The sequence below is a fragment of the Myotis davidii genome, unplaced genomic scaffold (genome assembly GCF_000327345.1).
Source record: "Myotis davidii unplaced genomic scaffold, ASM32734v1 scaffold960, whole genome shotgun sequence".
Lineage (NCBI taxonomy): Eukaryota > Metazoa > Chordata > Mammalia > Chiroptera > Vespertilionidae > Myotis > Myotis davidii.
In genome coordinates this window covers 2,529,884-2,548,098 of record NW_006293003.1, presented here as the reverse complement: position 1 = coordinate 2,548,098, position 18,215 = coordinate 2,529,884, and the positions used below count along the sequence as shown (strand labels likewise).

Genomic DNA, 18,215 nt, shown 5'->3' with positions numbered 1-18,215 from the left:
GAGGGCGCCCGGCTCGGGTCTGACTGCGGCGGCTGGGCCCGGGATCTGAGCAGAAAGGGAGGGCGCAGGGCGCGATGTGAGAGTTTGGGGAGTTCATGGCCCAGAGCGACTTAGGGAGGGAGCGCTCCACCCGGAGCGCCCGTTGCCAAGGGAACAGTTTGGGGATCACTGGCTGGAGTTGCGCCCGACCGCTCTCCTGGCGGGCGGATTTAGCCACTTCCCTCTCCACCCTGCTCCTCCCTCTGCGGTCCCCAAACTGGGAAGGCGCGAAGCCCTGGCTGTCACCCTAGATTTCACCTCTTCTCCCCCAAATGGTCACCAGTCCTGCTGCCTTTTTCTCCTCATCAGCCCAGATGTCTGCCCCTCCCGCAGGGCCACCTGCCCTGGTTCAGTCGCCACCCCTTCCCCTCTGGCCTTCCGGGACTGTTTTCCCTGGGTCTCCCCAGCCCCCTGATTTGTGCTCTCTCTCACCCGTCTCCCCAGATCTCTAGGTGACCTGTCCAAGTGTATACCTCTGACCACGTCCCTCCCCTGTGTACACCCCGAGGCCCATGGCAAACCCCAGCCTCTGTTCCCAGGAATGTGGGCTCAGGGGCTATCCCCACCCTGGGGTCCTCCGGCCCCCTGGTCCAGGAGGGGTCTCTATCTGCTGCCCCAGGGCACCTGCGGAGGGGGCTACAGATAGCAGGTCTCTTAATGAGATCTCCTTCACTTTCTATTATTGGTTCTCAGGTTTTTCCTAGAGAAGACAAAGGTGATACCATGGTGTCAATTACTGAGCTTTTAAAAAGCACCTGCCAGGCATTCCACAGGGTCCCCTGGCCTGTTCCTGCCACCGAGAAGGTGGCCTGGCTTTGCAGGGAGCCCTGTGCTCAGGCCCTGGCCCTGGTCCAGAGGCATCGCCCCCTCCACCCCCCTCCTTGCTGTTCTGCACCTGCTCCTCCCTCGGGAAGCCAGTGCCGAACGTTCTGATAGAAGATTGTTGCTCGGCTCTCAAAGAAAGTGCTTTGAAAACCTGAACATAAATGCTCCCTGTTAACCTATCCTCCCTCTCTCTCCTCCTGCAGAGGTGAGCCAATAGGCACTTACCCCATTTCCCACACGGTCGCCACCTGCTCTGTCCAGTTCAGTAGCCAGAGCCACGTGTGGCTGTTTAAACATAAACATGTCAAGTGCTCGGTGGCCCCTGTGCTGATGGCTGATGTATTGGAAGCCCGGACCATAGAATATTCCCATCCCCAGGGACAGTTCTCCTGCAGGTTTGCTGGAAGGAGAGAGGGTGAAGGGCGGAGTGGACAAGGGGCTTCTAGAGGGCCATTCGTCCCCAGTGCTTCCGGAGGGCCCCCTGGGGGCTCTGGGGGCTCCGGACACAAGAGCACAGGGCAGTCCCTGCTCGTAGGAGACCTGCCTTCTGGGACAGGAGAAGGGCACTAGGTAATGCTGTCGCCCTGGTGTGACAGGTGGTGGTTGAGGCGACAGAGAGCAATACAGCGGGCGAAGGGGATCGAGAGAGGGCGACGAGTGCCCTCCAGACAGGGTGGCCAGGGAGGCGCTTTGAGGAGGCGGCCCGTTGAGCACAGCCCTCCCTGTATGGGATGAATGAGGTCCAGGTCATGTTGGAGAAGAGCTTTCCAGGCTGAGATAATAGTGAGACCAAGGCCATTGGGGGGTCTGCTTGGTGGGGTCCAGGGCTTCAAGGAGGCCTGTGCAGCAGGAGCAGAGCAGGGGGAGGGCAGGGGTGAGGTCAGAGGGTGAGGAGGGGCCAGGAAAGGCCCCACAGGAAGAGAGGAGCCAGTGGTCGGGCCTCCAGCTGGTACTCTGAGTGGGATGGAGGCCATGGGAGCAGGCACGTGACGTGCTCTGAGCCGCCCTATTAAAGCATCCCTGTGGTGGGGTGAGAATAGAGCACAGGGCAGCGGAGGGGGCCAGGAGACCAAGAGAGGAGGCAGGTGGAGACCAGGTGGGCGATGGAGACGAGCTGGACAGGGCGGTGAGCGCTGCTGAGTTGTGGGAATGTTTTGAAGGTAGAGTCGAGGCAGTGGGATTTGCTGGGAGTGGGTGTGGGTTGACAGAGAGGAGTCAAGGACGTACTAGTAAGTGAAGACCTGGGCCTGAGCAGATGGAAGGCTGGGGTGCCCTCAGCTAACTCGTGGAAGCCTCTCACGGCAGCGCCTCCGTGTCTGCCGCCCTCCTGCATCAGCACCTCTGTGCTCAGCTGCCCCTCCTGCGCGTATTTGCTCTACAAGCTGTATTTCTTTTTCTTTTTTAAATATACTAGAGGCCCGATGCATGAAAAATTGTGCAAGAGTAGGCCTTCCTTCCCCCGGCTGCCAGCACCGGCTTCCCTCTGGCACCTGGGACCCAGGCTTCCCTCACAGCCCCAGCTTTGTCTGAATGACATCCAGTCTAATTAGCATATTACCCTTTTATTGTTGTAGACTAGAGGCCTGATGCGCGAAATTTGTGCAAGAGTAGGCCTTCGCAGCTCCGGCTGCCTCAGGCCAAGGCGGTAGCCCCAGCAGCTGCCTTAGCCCTCGTAACTGTGGCTTCATCTGGAAGGTCGTCTGGACAGTCGTTCTGCTGTTTGCCCGTTCGGTCGATTTGCATATTACACTTTTATTACTATAGACTATGGGGCTCGAAGGGCATCTGCGGAGTGAGTAGGGTCCCTCAGGCAGGTGGGGTCCCTTGGCCTGGCCTACGGGGATCAGGCTGAAACCGGCAGCCCAACATCCCCCGAGGGGCTCGTGAGAGGGCACTCTGCAAAGTTGCTGTCGCTCGGCAGTTCCTGTGTTGAGCATCTATGTAGTCAGTGCGTGTCATACCTACTGGCCAGTTGGCTGGTTGGCTGCTCATTTAGCCTTTTATATATAGAGATTTTTCTTGATTTCAGACAAGGGAGAGGAAGATAGAAATACCAATGATGAGAGAGAATCATTGATCGGCTGCCTCCTACTTGCCCCCTACAGGGGATCAAGCCCACAAAGCAGCCATGTACCCTCACTGGGAATTGAACCGTGACCTCCTGGTTCATAGGTTGACTCTCAACCACTGAGCCACGTTGGCCAGGCCAAGCTGTGTTTCTTAGCTGGTTGCAGGATGCTGGGTGAGCATCAGGGACTCGCCAGCCAGGACCCTGCGTGAGGGCTCAGACTGGCTGGGGTGCTGGCATGCCACAGAGCCGGGAGCATGGGGTGGGGCAGAGGCCTGGTGGCTGCTGCTGCGCGTGCAGGCGCCCTCAGGAGCGGCACTTCTCCTCGGTGTGTCTTTGTGCCCCTGCGCAGCGGGAGGGCGGCGCTCTGGAGTGGGGTGTGCCTTATGGAAGGATCATAGGGTGTGGAGTCACACAGGCCGGGGAAGAGTCCAAGCTTCCTGCCTGTGCAACCTTGGGCCGGTGAGCTAGCCTCCATGAGCCTTAGTTTCCACATCTCTCAAATGGGAGAAATAGAATTTGGGTACGGCCTGGCTGGTGTGGCTCAGTAGTTGAGCATCAACCTATGAACCAGGAGGGTCACGGTTTGATTCCCAGTCAGGGCACATGCCCAGGTTGCAGGCTCGATCCCCAGTGTGGGGCGTGCAAGAGGCAGCCCATCCCTGATTCTCTCTAATCATTGATGTTTCTGTCTTTCTCCCTCACCCTTTCTCTCTGAAATCAATAAAAATCTCCTATATAATAAAAGGCTAATATGCAAATAGTCGCCATGCCCTCACGCATAACGACCGGTCAGCAGGAGGCTGCGTGTACAGCAGGCGTGCGTGGGTGGGTGGGGCTGTGTGTGACTGGTTTCATCACTGGAGCACCTCTCAGTCCCTCCCCCGGCACCTCCTCCCTCTGGTTCCCGCCGGCTCCCGCGGAAGTGGTGGGCGGCATACTGTGTGCAATTTTGCGTGCTGGGCCACTGCTATTTTAAATAAAAAGAATTTGGGTATATAGAGTGATGGGCATACACCTAGCACAAGGGAAATAATAGTCATTATTATAGTTACTGACCTCACTGATAGCTGCCCTGCCCGGTCTGTGATTCAGAGGATGTAGGTAAAGGGTGTGTCCTTATGGGGGCCAGGCCTGGGTCAGGAGGCATGTGGCAAGGGCAGGATGAACATATTGTGAGGATGAGGGGCGGCGGGGCTGGCGTCTGGTGGGTGAGCCCGGGCTCTCCTTTGGGATTTCCCAGGGAGCCATGGCAGGGCTGGAGGGGGCCAGACCTGGGCGCCTTCTCTACGTGGATGATGGACCAGCTGACGGGAGACTGCCCAGTGCACGGTGACCCGCATCCACTCCGTCACCGCTGTGTGGGCTGGTGTGTCCCGTGGGCCGACACCCAGGAGGCGTGAACAGTCATTAATGCCTCTGGCTGAAATGCCAGCCCTGGTTTGTGGCGTCCCTGTGACAGCGGGTGTCGCTCCCATGCACCCAGACCAGGAAAAGCCCGCATTCTTCTTTCATCCTGGGTTTAGGTTCCAACCCTTTGCTGCTCTTTAAAAGAAATCTCTGAGGTTAAGTAAGGCAGTTGCTGGACTAGCAGAAGGCATTTCTTTACCCCTCAAAAGTGCACCTGGCACTTTTCCTAAATGCGTGCGGCATGACATGGGTTTTGTTTCCTAATAATTTCTGTATTTCCTTGTAGCGTGGAGACATTTCAAGAGACACTCAAGGAACTTCTGAGGACGGAGTGGTTTTTCAGAAATGTGCGGTGGTGAGTGCTCGGAGGGGGCTCACGCTCGGAGGGAAGATAATTGGGTTTTGCCCACATCATCGATGAGCGAGGTGACGCATTTAAGAACGGGGAGACCGCAGGGTTAGCTACCCAGGTCTGGGCACGTGAGTGATGAGCTGACATGACGAGGGATTTACATCTTATTTCACCAGGGCTAAGTTTTTTGGTGACGATGAAATTATTGTTAGTGAAAATCCACTGGGATCGCTTAGCGTAGGTTTTCACATGGCTGTGGTGCTTGACAGTTTAAAGAGTTATTTACCATCTTCTAGGTCTTTCATCCTACGAGACGGCTTTTGCATCATCCTGTGGTGGGGCCCGCAAGCCACCCTCAGGCTCAGTGGTTCAATAGAAGGCATTACCATCCTAGCCAGTTTGCTCAGTGGGTAGAGCATTGGTTCCTGGACTGAAGGGTCGCTCCCCATTCAGGGGCATGTGCCTCAGTTGCAGGCTCGGTCCCCGGCCCTGATTGGGGCATGTGCAGGAGGCCACCAGTTGATGTGTCTCTCTCACCTCTGGGTTTCTCTCTGTCTCTCCCCCTTCCTTACACTCTCTAAAAATCAATGGGAAAATACCCTCGAGTGAGGATTAACAAAACAAAACAAAATAAAACAAAACTAAACAAACAGGAGGCCTCACAGAACTCAGCAAAGGGCTTGTGCTCAGCAAAGGAAAACACGTGGGGCAGCGTTCTGGAGGGATAGCTGCCCGCTGCCCTCTCCTGGAGAATTGAATGGACAGCGTTTAATTTTCCAGTGAAGCGTGACATCAGCCAGGGACGCTCACCTGAGCCTTGGTGTCCCGGATTTATATTGGGGTGGGTCAGCTACTGAGTCTCCAGCCCCCCCAGAGGTCATCATGACACAGCAAGGCCCGAGGCCCCCACCAGGAATCGAACTCCCTGTTGTAGTCTGAGCCCACAGGTATCCACAGGTGTGTGAACACCCCCTTCCAGGCGGTGTTCCAAGGGCGTTGGAGGTCAGTCCCGCAGGAGCTGGTCCAGGACCAGCCTTCCCTTGGGATGTGCAGGGTGGGGCAGCCTGAGCCCTCTGAGCGAACCCCTGTGCACAGCCCTCATCCTGTCCTAGGCCCGAGGGTGTCCTGTGCCCTGCCCCCTACAATGAGTGCTCCAGTCCCTCCATGTCCTAGGATGTTTTCTCCACGTGCATGCAATCTTAAGTGTGCATGTGTGTACTTGTGTGTATCTGGACACACACCTTCCTCTTCCCCCTACACAGGTGGTATGCACGGCACAGTCTCCAACCTGCTTTCTGCACTTGTATCCCTGAGTCACTTTCCTGGGGACATGCCAGGCAAAGGAGGGGTAGGGAGGGTGGCAGATGAGTTAGAGAGGGGAGCAGAGCAAGCTTGCAGAGCCCGGGTGGGGAGCCCAGCTGTTGGGCACTGGCTGCTTCCAACAGCCAAGCCGGACGTGGCCGGGCAGAACCTGAAGGGGCACAGGCCTGCAGGCAGGAGCCCAGCTCGGGCGACGCTGGAGACCAGGTGGCAGGCAGAGGCCCCGGGCAGGCTCTGGGGCCAACTCTTCAAAATCAGGGAGTGAGACAGCCCACTGTTGGCTTTTCTCGGTGGCACCCAGTGTCGCTCTCCCCAGCCTGACTTTGGTTCTGTGCCGGGATGCTTTCTCCGTAGGAACGATTTCACCGCATCCCAGGGTCCCGGTTACTGCAAACTGTCGCCAGGCCACAGCTTGGCTGTGCCAGGACTCTCCCGGGCCTCTGTGATCAGCCTGGGGAATGTGAGACCCTCATGCCCTCTGTCCTAGGGGCGTTTTGTGCCATGTGCATGCAAGTATGAGCGGGTGCACACGTGTGTGCGCCTCCACATATGTATACACACGTGCATGCGTACACGGACCTCTGCCTGACCTAACGCGCCCAAGTCGAGCCGGAGCACCATTTTAGGGAGAGGGCCTTCTCGCTGAATCTGCCCTCCCTCCATCCCGCCCAGGTGTCGGGGCCGAGCGTGGCACAGACGGCCCAGGTGCGTCTGCTGGTGAACAACACCGCGGGGCCGGGGGCCGCCGACCTGTCGGATCTGCTTTTGCTCGACAACATCACCGGCCTCGCCGTCAGGGAGTCGGCGGGAAACAAGACGTCGGCTGGGCTGCAGGCCTTCAGGCAGCGGTTTCTGCAAGGTGGTGGCGGCGGGGCCGGGCAGGGAGGGAACAGCAGGCCCTCCGAGCACAGGCGTGCGCTTAGACACAGCACACGTGTTCTCCCAGTTAGTCCTCCCGGCGGATGGGCCGTCAGAGGAGGGGACCGCCTTCCAGTATCAGCATCTGACAGGCTGGATTTGTTACTTCACTTACAGGGAGAGGGGATTTGGGGTAAGAGTCTTTAAAGTATTATATATATTCCATTCTTTTTTTTAAAAAAGTATTTTTATTGATTTTAATGAGGAAGGGAGAGGGAGAGAGAGATAGAAACATCAGTGATGAGAGAGAATTATTGATCGGCTGCCTTCTGCACGCCCCCCACTGGGGATCGACCCCGCAACCCGGGTGGGCATGTGCCCTTGGCCGGCATCGAACCTGGGACCCTTCAGTCCACCGGCCGATGCTCTATTCACTGAGCCAAACCGGCCAGGGCTATATTTCATTCTTATCTCAAACATGAGCAAAAATGGATTTATAGTGAACTCCAGTGCATCCATCACCCACATGACCAAAATTGCCATCATTCGGTAAGCAGAGCCCGTTCCAGGATATGCTAGAGAGAGGTGTAAGTACAGAGAGATGGAGCCCATGCTAGGCTGGTATAGCCTGTCACACAGGGAGGCGAAGTTGGAGGGCATGCGTACGTAAGACCTGCAGGCCCTGGCTTGGCGCCGCTTGCTGTGCGCAGACCCCGGGAGACAGACGCCGTCTGAGGCAGTGCTGGGAGGGGGGGGAGGGGCAGGTATGACATCACTGGAGCAGAGAGGGGCTCCTGCCCCTGGCACCTGCCCAGAGCCCCTTCCAAGGAAAAGCCAGGCGCCAAGGATGGGCATGCTCTCCTCGCTAAGGCTCCCCTGCTGCCCACGTGGGCTTCGGTGGCCACCTCCTCTTGAAGACGTGGGTGTCTGGGGTGTGGTGGGACATGGGTGTCTGGGGGTATCGGGCATGGCTGTCGGGGTATTGGGCGTGGCTATCTGTTGGTGGTGGGACATGGGTGTCTGGGGTGAGGTGGGCATGGCTGCGTGACCCCTGTGCCTTCTCTCTGAGCAGTTGGAGACTCCTTCTCAGTCAGCTACACAGCCTCGCTGGAGGCCGGGGACCGTGGGCGTGGAGAGGTCCTGGTGCTGCCGGCGCTGCTCACCTTCCGGAGCGCCTCCGCGGTGCGTATGGCTGCGTCGCTCTGCTGTCTGCCTGCTCACTGCCCGGGAGGTGGTTTTAGCAACATCCACACACAGGGCACACGATCTGTTCCTCCCTTCCTCCCTTCCTCCCTCCCTCCCTCCTTCCTTCCCTGCCTTCCCCCTTCAATGACATCAAATTCCGGATAAGTGCACAGGCCCAGGCATCTCACACACTTTGCCGAGAGCCTGGGGCCCTGAGCCCCTCGTTATGACCCCGCTTGATCACTGAACGCCGTGGGCCTGCGGCAGACTTAGGAGGATCACTAATACTAGATTTTGATGCTCGTGCCGTGCCGTGCCGTGCGCAGAACGAGCATCCAGCCAGTGGCCTTCGCCCTGGTTGGTTTGCGGGAGCTGCATGACCAAGTGTGGCGGATGAGATGGCTTAAAACAGCAACTTATACCCTCACACCCGGAGGCTGGAGTCCGAGGTCAGGGTGTCCGCAGGGTGGTTCCCTCTGAGGCCTGTCCCTCTGTGTCCTCCCCTCCTCATAAGGCCACCAGTCCCACTGGACAGAGCCCACCCTGATGGCCTCAGATGACCTTAATGACCCCTGAGAGGACCCTATCTCTAATCACAGTCACATCCTGTCTCACTGGTGAAGGGCTTCACCCTGGGGGTTTGGGGGAGGAGGGAGGGCGGGGCACGATTCAGCCCATGCATTCATGCGTGTGGCAGGCGCTGTGCACACCCTGGGGGCCTTGGAGGGGGAGGTTCTGTCCTTGTCCTCAAGCAGCTCCCGTGCTAGTTGCTTTGGCCATTCAGTCCTGGCGTCAGCCCTTGGAGAAGGGATATTCACGGGCCTGGGAAACAAGACCAGAGGGGACGCCCAGGTCACAGGGCAGCGGCCGACTCAGACCCAGACCCACAGCTGCCGGGCCCTCGCATCCGAGGCTGACGGGCCTGCGTGTGGCGTTGCTGCTGCAATAAGGGGAAGATTCCAGAAGGGAAGGGCTGGATACAAGAAAATGATAGGAAACCGTTGGAAAAGACAAATCTCTCAGAAAATAATTCAGTACATAGTCAAGGACGGAGGACAGAGAAGAGTAAAAAATAGAGATAAAACGGCCTAGAAGAAGCACTCCCGATGTCAGAGGCCTGGCAACCGGGTGGGTTAAATCAAGTCCCAGATGACAGGGTTGTCAGAGCCAACATTGCAGCTCGGGGCGGTGGCAGCGCAGCCCCGGGTCCTGCAGGGAGGGCCCGGCTGCGCCTCTGACTTCACGCGCTGATGGACCCTGTTTCCCAGCCCGGAGTGTTTGCCCTGAGCCTGGGTGAGGGCGGACGTTTTCCAGGGCGAAGACCAGCTCCGCGGCGCTTGAAGCTCCTGTCTGCTTGGGCCTTGGGTGTCGGAAGACAGGGCGGGGCCCGAGGGAGAGGAGCGTGCAGTGTGAGCCGGTTAGGACCTGGCCGTCGCGCTCGGCCGCAGCTGGCCGCCAGTGACTCAGTGAGGACACGGGGTAGGAGCCACAGCGCCTCTGGAGAGCAGGCAGCTTCCCAGGTCCCACCTCCCGCCCTGATGGGACTAAGACCCCTGCACGCTCTGACACCCCAACAGTCAGGCCCCGTTGGGCTCTGGGCACAGTGGGTGGGAAGTACAGCAAACGTTACCCCACGGGTCAGACTCCAAAACCCGCTGTCCAACACGTTTTTTGTTTGTTTGTTGTCTAGAACAGAACACAGCTGAAAGCCCTGCTCACCATCACAGCAGAGGAAACAGTAACGGTAAGAGGAAGTTCCAGCCTGGGCGCTCCTGCTGCCCCGGGTGTGTTTATGCCCATGGGGTGCAGTCCCCTCTCAGAACCTGGGGGTGGCCGTGCCCCACAGCAGGCTGGGGCTGCGTGCATCTGAGGACCCAGGGGCAGGGCTCCTGGGGGAAGGTCCGCTGAGGCCGGAGCCCGAGAGTCGGCTGTGGCACGAAGACTACAGCCAGGCTGCCGGCTGTGCATCCCAGGCCCACTGCGGACCAGCTCTGGGTTACATGCGTGTCTGTGTGCATAGATATTATTTTTACTTAAATGAAATTGGAATTTTCTTGTGTATATAGTTTTGTATCTTCTTTAAAAATGTTACATTAGGACATAAGTATTATGCTATTAAAAATCCAGCACACACAAATCAGTTGCATGTCTGTCCACTTACAATGAACAATACAAAAAGGAAATTATGAAAACAATTTCATTTACTGTAGCATCAAAGAGAATCGGGTACTGGGGAAGAAACTTAACCAAGAGGAGAAAGACTTGTACAGTGAGCACCACAAAGTGCCGCTGAGGGAAATGAGAGGAGACACAACTAAGGGTTAGGCCATCCGTGCACGAGGACCGGAAGACCTCATGTTGTTCTGATCTGCAGATTCAATGCAATTTCTGTCAAAATGCCAACGGCATCTTTTTGTAGAAATAGGAAAACCCATCCTAAAATTCATATGGACTCCCAAGGAACTCTGAATTGCCAAAATAACCTAAAAAAGAACAAAACTGGAAGTCATACACTTCCTGACTTCATAACGTACCACAAAGCTACAGTCATCAAACCTGCAGGGTACTGGCATAAAGACAGACATGGACCAATGGAATAGAATCAGAAGCCCAGGGTAAAACCTCACATGTATAGTCAAATGATTTCCAACAAGAGCGACAAGACCATGCGATGGGGGCAGGGACAGTCATTCCAACAAGTGATGTTGGGGAAACTGGATCTCCACATGCACAAGAATGAGGTTGAGCCCTTATCTTACGGCATCTACCAAAATTAGCCCAAAATGATCAAAGACAAATGTAAGATCTAAAACTATGAAACTTAGAAGAAAACATAGCGGGAAAGCTTCATGGCATTGGATTGGCAATGATTTCTTGGCTATGACACCAAAAGCACAGGCAACAAAAGGAAAAATCGATAAACTAGACTTCTCTTAAGGCAGTGGTTCTTTTGCGCCCTTTAATACAGTTCCTCATGTTGTGACCCAACCATAAAATTATTTTCGTTGCTACTTCATAACTGTAATGTTGCTACTGTTATGAATCGTATTGTAAATATCTGATATGCAGGATGGTCGCGACCCACAGGTTGAGAACCGCTGTCTTAAGGGCACCAGCTAGTAGGTGGCAAGCTGGGTCCAACCCCAGCTTGGTCTCGCTGACTCCATCCGTGTTCTGCTATAAGGAAGTTGTAGCTCAACTTGAAAGATGTAACGTATGACCGCAGGTGAATCCCTGTCACGCTCTTGTCCCCGTAGGTTCTACCAAACCACGGCCTTCACGCAGCCGGCTTCTTTGTGGCCTTCATCGTCTCCCTTGTGCTGACCTGGGTCACGCTTTTCTTCATGGTTCGCTATCAGTGTTTCAAGAGAAGCATGTTCACCAGGTATCAGGTGAGTCTCCGTGCGCATCTTCTTCCCGGGGGGGCGTTTGCTTGGTGATGGTTGTGAAGTTGAAGTTTATCCTCCAGTTCAGTGGGTCTCAATTCCGGGTGGACATCAAAATCCCCTGGGGAACTACGGACAAGCGCTCATGTCCAGGCCCCTGCGAGTGGCCAGTGCGGAGAACCCCTGCGATCTGGCTGAATAACTGAGTGCCCACTTGTGTGGCCAGCTCCGTCGTCTTGTCACACCCTAACTCAGGTCCTGTTCCACACTCCCCGCTGAAATGCCGTTGGAGACCCACTTCATCCTCAGGGGGAAGCCCGGGCTCCCTGGCATGGCTTATACGGCCCCCGGGCCCTGCCTCTGCCCACCGCTCCTGCCACGTTCCGCCTCACACTGCAGCCGAACCCTCCCCCCGTGACTTGGCATTCTCTGGGAGTGCCGAGCCCTCCAGCTCGCCTCAGGGCTTCTTCGGTCTCCGCTCCTCATTGAGCCTAATTTGGACCTGTCCTTTAAGACTCAGCTCGGGCCTTGCCTGTCCCTGGAAGTCAGCACTGGCCACTTCCTGGCTGAATTAGGGGCTTCTCCCTGGTTTCCCACACTAGGTTCTGCAGACCCCATGCAGCACTTCCCTCATCTGTTGGGCCCCTCTGAACTCCTCAGTCTCCGTATTCCTGTCTTGGTCTGGGTTCCCCTAGAAGCACATCCTGAGACCAGGATCCAAATTCCGGATAGTTTATATGTGAAGGGACCCCAGGGAGTAATGGTGAGGGCTGGGGGAGCAAGGCAGGAAGGAAGGCAGCCCATCCAGTTACCCCTGTGGGCACCTGGAGCTTTATTGTGCTCAGGAACTCTGGGGACGGTGGAATGAACCTCAGGGAAGGAGCTGGGGTATTTATCCACCAAGGCCCAATGGTTACTGGTTGAGGCCAAGGTGGGGGGCAAGGTGAAGGGTGGTATTTCCCAGGCCCGGGTCTGAAGGCTGGTGGATCTTGGGCTGGTAGGCACTGAAGTGTCAAGGGTGAGGGAACATGGGCAGAAAACAGATGGTGCCTGCTACATCCCCATTGCCCACGACAGAGCCTGGTGCCTAGAAGGCACTCAGTACATGTGTGAAGGAATGAATAGGGCCTCAGGCAAGCAGTCACTTCTATCTTACAATTCTGTGTTCTGATCAGAAAACTGCCAGATTCTTGATGTGGAAGTCATTCGCCGACTATAATTTTCCTTTACATGATGATGGTGATGGTGGTGATGGTGATGATGATGATGGCGATAGTGATAGTGATGATGATGGTAGTGATGGTAGTGATGATGGTAGTGATGGTGGTGATGATGATGGCGATAGTGATTATGATGTTGGTGATGGTGATAGTGATGATAGTGGTGATGATGATGGTGGTTCCTCCCTTCCTATGATGAGTGATGATGATGTTGGTGATAGTGATGATGATGATGGTGATAGTGATTATGATGTTGGTGATGGTGACGATAATGGTGATAGTGATTATGTTGGTGATGGTAATTATGATGTTGGTGATAGTGATGATGATGATGATAGTGATTATGATGTTGGTGATAGTGATGATGATGGTGATAGTGATTATGATGTTGGTGATGGTGATGATAATGGTAATAGTGATTATGTTGGTGATGATGATGATGATGATGATGGTGATGGTGATAGTGATTATGATGTTGGTGATTGTGTAGTGATGGTGATGATGATGGTGCTGGTGATTATGATGTTGGTGATTGTGTAGTGATGGTGATGATGACGGTGATAATGATTATGATATTGGTGATGGTGATGATGATGCTGTATTGGAGAAAGCAGGACAGCACTCATTGAGTGAGAGGAGCTCTGTGGGACTGCTGCCGAAGGCACTGCTGGGAGTCAGTGCTTCTTCAGGGCCATGGAGGGCTGGAGCTGCTGTTACCCAGAGGCCCAACAACTTGGAGGAACAGCTATCATCTTTCTCCCTCTTTATGTTGGGGAAACTGAAGCCCGTGAAATTAAACAACTTGCTTTAAGTGGCCAAATGTAGGCTGGCTTTTGGAAGTCCCCTCTCTCTGGAGGCTGGAAGGCTTGCCCCCTTGTTCACTTTGCTTCTGCTTCCCCAGAGGAAAGAATTGTCGTTTCAGTGTGAGGTCAGCCCACAATCTCCTTGGCAGCAAGAGTGAGGAGAAAAATGGCCATCTCCTCAGGCGTCCTGCTCACTCTCCCGAAGCTGTTATCAGTCACAGAAGAACAAAACTCATCCTTCACTTTGATGTAGGAGCAGGATTCATTTCCTGAAGATTAAAGGCTGATCATTACAACTGCGGAGAGGAAAGCAAAGTGTGAATTTGATTTAAGGTTGAAAACACTTATGGTATTTTTTTTCCTGCGGCACAGAATGAAATCTTTTCACATTTTTCTTCGTTTTTGCAAGCATGGTGGCAACCGATAAGACATTATGTAAAACAGAAGCCTTTAGGGTTAGATTGTCTTGGGATCAAATACCCACTTGGCCCTTTATGATCTATGTCAACTCACATGTTATTTCACCTCTCTGAGCTGCAGGTTCCTCATATGTAAAGTGGGGGCGACAACACTTATTGTGTTGTGATAGTTTCATGATATAACACATACAAGGCCCTGGGGCAGGAATTATTGTTAAATGTTAGCTATAGTTATCACCCATTTCTGCAGAATTAATATTGAGGACTGCCAGAAGCCAATTCCAGCAGGTCATAATTGCAAGAGTTTCATCAAAAGGTTCATGGAACTTGGGGACTCAACAAGGGCTGAGTCACAGATGTTGTCACCTATTGGGAATGGCTGATGGCATTTCCCCAAACCTGAAAAGGGATGATGAACAGCCGTAGGCTAATTCTCCCCATTCTGACAATAGACTCTGTATACGAAACCCTGACCCTCTGAAGTGTGTAGCTCCACCTCGCCTCAGGACAATTTGTGTTAATAAAAAGCATGGTGTCCTGAGACAAGGAGATCTTAGTTCCTTTTAGCTAAGCTCCTCTGACCCCCATATGCCTTTCAAAATTATGCTTCGTCTTTAGACCCTTTAAGTTACACACAGCCTTCTCCAGATTGCTGAACCCTTCTAGATGCTGGATCAAGAACCACGGCAGGGCCGAAACCGGTTTGGCTCAGTGGATAGAGCGTCGGCCTGCGGACTGAAAGGTCCCAGGTTCGATTCCGGTCAAGGGCATGTACCTGGGTTGCGCGCACATCTCCGGCGGGGGATGTGCAGGAGGCAGCTGATCGATGTTTCTCTCTCATCGATGTTTCTAACTCTCTATCTCTCTCCCTTTCTCTCTGTAAAAAATCAATAAAATATATTAAAAAAAAAAAAAAAAAAAGAACCACGGCAGGGACAAAACAGACGTGTCATCGATCCCATCAGAGGGTTGGGCTTAATTATTTCTGATGTCACTTCAATCTTACAATTGTATATGCTGATTAGAAACCTGGCAAATTCATGATGTTGAAGTCCATCTGCCATCTGTAATTTTTCTCTACCCGATGGTGATGCCGATGATGTTGGTGATGGTGAGGATATGATGGTGGTAGTGATGGTTATGATGATGGTGGTGATGGTGAGGATATGATGGTGATAGTGATGCTGATGATGATGATGATGATGGTGGTGATGGCGAGGATATGATGGTGATAGTGATGCTGATGATGATGATGATGATGGTGGTGATGGCGAGGATATGATGGTGATAGTGATGCTGATGATGATGATGATGATGGTGGTGATGGTGAGGATATGATGGTGATAGTGATGCTGATGATGATGATGATGATGGTGGTGATGGTGAGGATATGATGGTGATAGTGATGCTGATGATGATGATGATGATGGTGGTGATGGTGAGGATATGATGGTGATAGTGATGCTGATGATGATGATGATGATGGTGGTGATGGTGAGGATATGGATGGTGATAGTGATGATTATGATGGTGGTGGTTATGGTGACAATGATGGTAATGATGTGGTAGTGGTGATGGTGGTGAAGGTGATGATAATGGTATTGTGATGGTGATGGTGAGGATGGCGATGGTGGTGGTGTTGTTGGTGATGATGATGGTGATGGTGGTGATGGTGAAGTATTTGTATAGGTCTTGACTGGTTGCAAAGGTTGGCAAACTGCGGCTCATGAGCCACATGCGGCTCTTTGGCCCCTTGAGTGTGGCTCTTCCCACAAAATACCACGTGCGGGTGCACACATGCACAATGCGATTGAAACTTCGTGGCCCATGCACAGAAGTCGGTATTTTGTGGAAGAGCCACACTCAAGGGGCCAAAGAGCTGCATGTGGCTTGCGAACCGCAGTTTGCCAACCACAGGTCTATCCATTCATTGCTTTGCTTTAGCCACGTCACTCTGTGCAGGGCTCCTGGAATTATGATCCTATTTCTTTGATGAGTTTACCCTGCTCACAGAGGTGAGGCCTATGAGTCCCCACCTTCCCTCCTGACTTTCCACACGCGATATTCGCGACAAGGCCTACTCAGTTGTTTCTGTAATTCTCCCGAAGGCTCGGCATCAGGAGAGCAGGCTGGAGCACTCCCAGTTCACGGCGGCCGGCGGTGTGAATGAGGATCTGGCTCTGAATGACCAGATGATCGGCATCCTGTCCTCAGAGGACCCCGGGAGCATGCTGCAGGCCCTGGAAGAGTAAGAATTCTAATCCCATGATGCTTTCTTAGCTGTGGTGAGTGGCTTAACGGGAGAGGCATGAGAGCAGCGAACGCTGGCCACGTTTCATTCATTCATGAACTCATGCAGTCACTCATTACTCAGTGGTCATAATTGAGCAACTGCCATGCACTGAACGCTATGCTTGGTACTTGGGAGAAGAGGTGAATGAGACTCGTTTGTGCTATGAGACAGGCTGACCTAGTGCCCGTCAGAGTTTGATGAGCAGCACGCTACGGGGAAGATCAGGGCCAGCTGAGCCCAAAGAAGTGATTGCCTCTGAGAGGGTTACGGGAATGCTCTCCAGAGCAGGTGGTATTATTATTATTATGTTAATATATTTTTATTGATTTCAGAGAGGGAGGAAGAGAGAGAAAGAGAAACATCAATGATGAGAGAGAATGTTTGATCGGCGGCCTCCTGCACGCTCCACACTGGGGATTGAGCCCACAACCTGGGTATGTGCCCTGACCGGGAATCGAAACATGACTTCCTGGTTCATAGGTCATTGCTCAACTACTGAGCCACACCGGCCAGGCTCCCTGACTGATTTTTGACAAAGGGCATTTGCTTGGCTTGCGTGGCTGTTTCTCTGGAGGCCAGCTCTGCGGAGAGGACTTGAGGAGGGGATATTTCCTTAGATTGTTGTTGTTGTTAATCCTCGCCCAAGGATATTTTTTCCATTGATTTTTAGAGAGAATGGAAGGGAGGCAAGGAGGGGAGGGGAGGGGGGAGGGGGCACATCGATTGGTTGCTTCCCTCATGATTGAACCTGCAACCCAGGTCCGTGCCCTTGACCGGGGATTGAACCTGTAACCCTTAGGTGTGCGGGCCGATGCTCTACCAGCCCGGGCTCCTTTGAAATTTATATTAGGCTCCCTGACTGTTGCCCTGATGGAGGTGGCTCAGCCCCAGCATGCTGGGACAGGAGGAAGGAGGAACGGGGCGCCACTGGCTGGTCCCAGCAGGGTTTGAGCTCGGGCCTCGCTCTGGCCTGACCACCGCCGACCACCTCTTGTCCGAGATCTTCCTTAATTCTGGCAGCAACTCTCGGGGGAGGCTGATGCTCAGAAAGGTTTGTTGGTTTTGCCCAAGGTCACACGTGGTCATGGGTTTGGGCCCCGGCCTGATACAACAGCTTTTTAAAGAGCCTGAACTTAGGTTTTCCCAGCGAGGCAAGGAAAATGAGAACGGAGTTCCAGGCCTGCGTTTGCTTCCTGTTCCTCTGGGAGGCCTGTATCACACGCTTATTGCCGCCTTTTGATGCGGCCAGCACCGCCTCTGAGCTCTCAGAATTGTGCTTCGTGGAAGCGGGGGTTCCGGGAGCCGTTGCTGAACGGCGCCTGTTGGAAACGGGTCTGTGCCGCCGTGGGGTGTGCTCCTGTGACCGCTCTTGCGTCTATAGAAACACCCCGAGCCGTGGCTTTGTTCCTCCGCTCAGCCCTGAGGCCGCTCGCCCCGGTCTCCGTTGTTCGCTTGTCCTTTGGTTGGGTTCTTGGTTCGCGGTGCGGTGATTTCCAGGTGGATCGCTCAGACAGCAGCTCCCGCGGGGCCCCTTCTGCGTGGGCCCGGTGGCAGGCTGCGGGGTGCTCCAGAGTCCTGGCTTCTGTCCCCACCAAGTTCACGACAAAATACAGGCGTGACCCCGGCAGCTGCGCACGCGTCCCCGTGGCCAGGGCAGGGCAGCAGCGGGAATGGCTGCTCTAGTTCGGGGTCAGGGAGGTCCCTCCAAGGGAGGGTCGGCTGCATGGAGGCTTCAGTGATGGGCACTCCGTGGGGGGCAGCATGTGCAGAACTCAGGGGGTGGCATTTGACGATCAAAAAGAGGACAGGACAGCCCGGCCAGTGTGGCTCAGTGGTTGAGTGTTGACCTATGAACCAGGAGGTCACGGTTCGATTCCCAGTCAGGGCACAGGCCCGGGTTTCAGGCTCCATCTCCAGTGTGGGGCGTGCAGGAGGCAGCGGACTCATCATTGATGTTTTTATATGTCTCTCCCTCTCCCTTCCTCTCTGAAATCAATTTAAAAAATATAGTAAAAAAAGAAGCCAGGGCCGGTGGCA

The 18,215-nt window shown here is 54.2% G+C and overlaps 1 protein-coding gene across 1 annotated transcript in view; it reads left to right on the top strand.

Moving 5' to 3' along the window:
• Window positions 1-4,113: 4,113 nt before the first annotated feature.
• The window catches only part of EVC2 (Ellis van Creveld syndrome 2), a 42,031-nt gene continuing 27,929 nt past the window's right edge, over window positions 4,114-18,215 (top strand). The window contains exons 1-7 of the mRNA XM_015565799.1: window positions 4,114-4,143; window positions 4,629-4,697; window positions 6,687-6,873; window positions 7,945-8,054; window positions 9,748-9,801; window positions 11,315-11,449; window positions 15,994-16,133. Of these exons, the coding sequence (XP_015421285.1) occupies window positions 4,114-4,143; window positions 4,629-4,697; window positions 6,687-6,873; window positions 7,945-8,054; window positions 9,748-9,801; window positions 11,315-11,449; window positions 15,994-16,133 (725 nt within the window). The remainder of the gene's footprint in view (window positions 4,144-4,628; window positions 4,698-6,686; window positions 6,874-7,944; window positions 8,055-9,747; window positions 9,802-11,314; window positions 11,450-15,993; window positions 16,134-18,215) is intronic.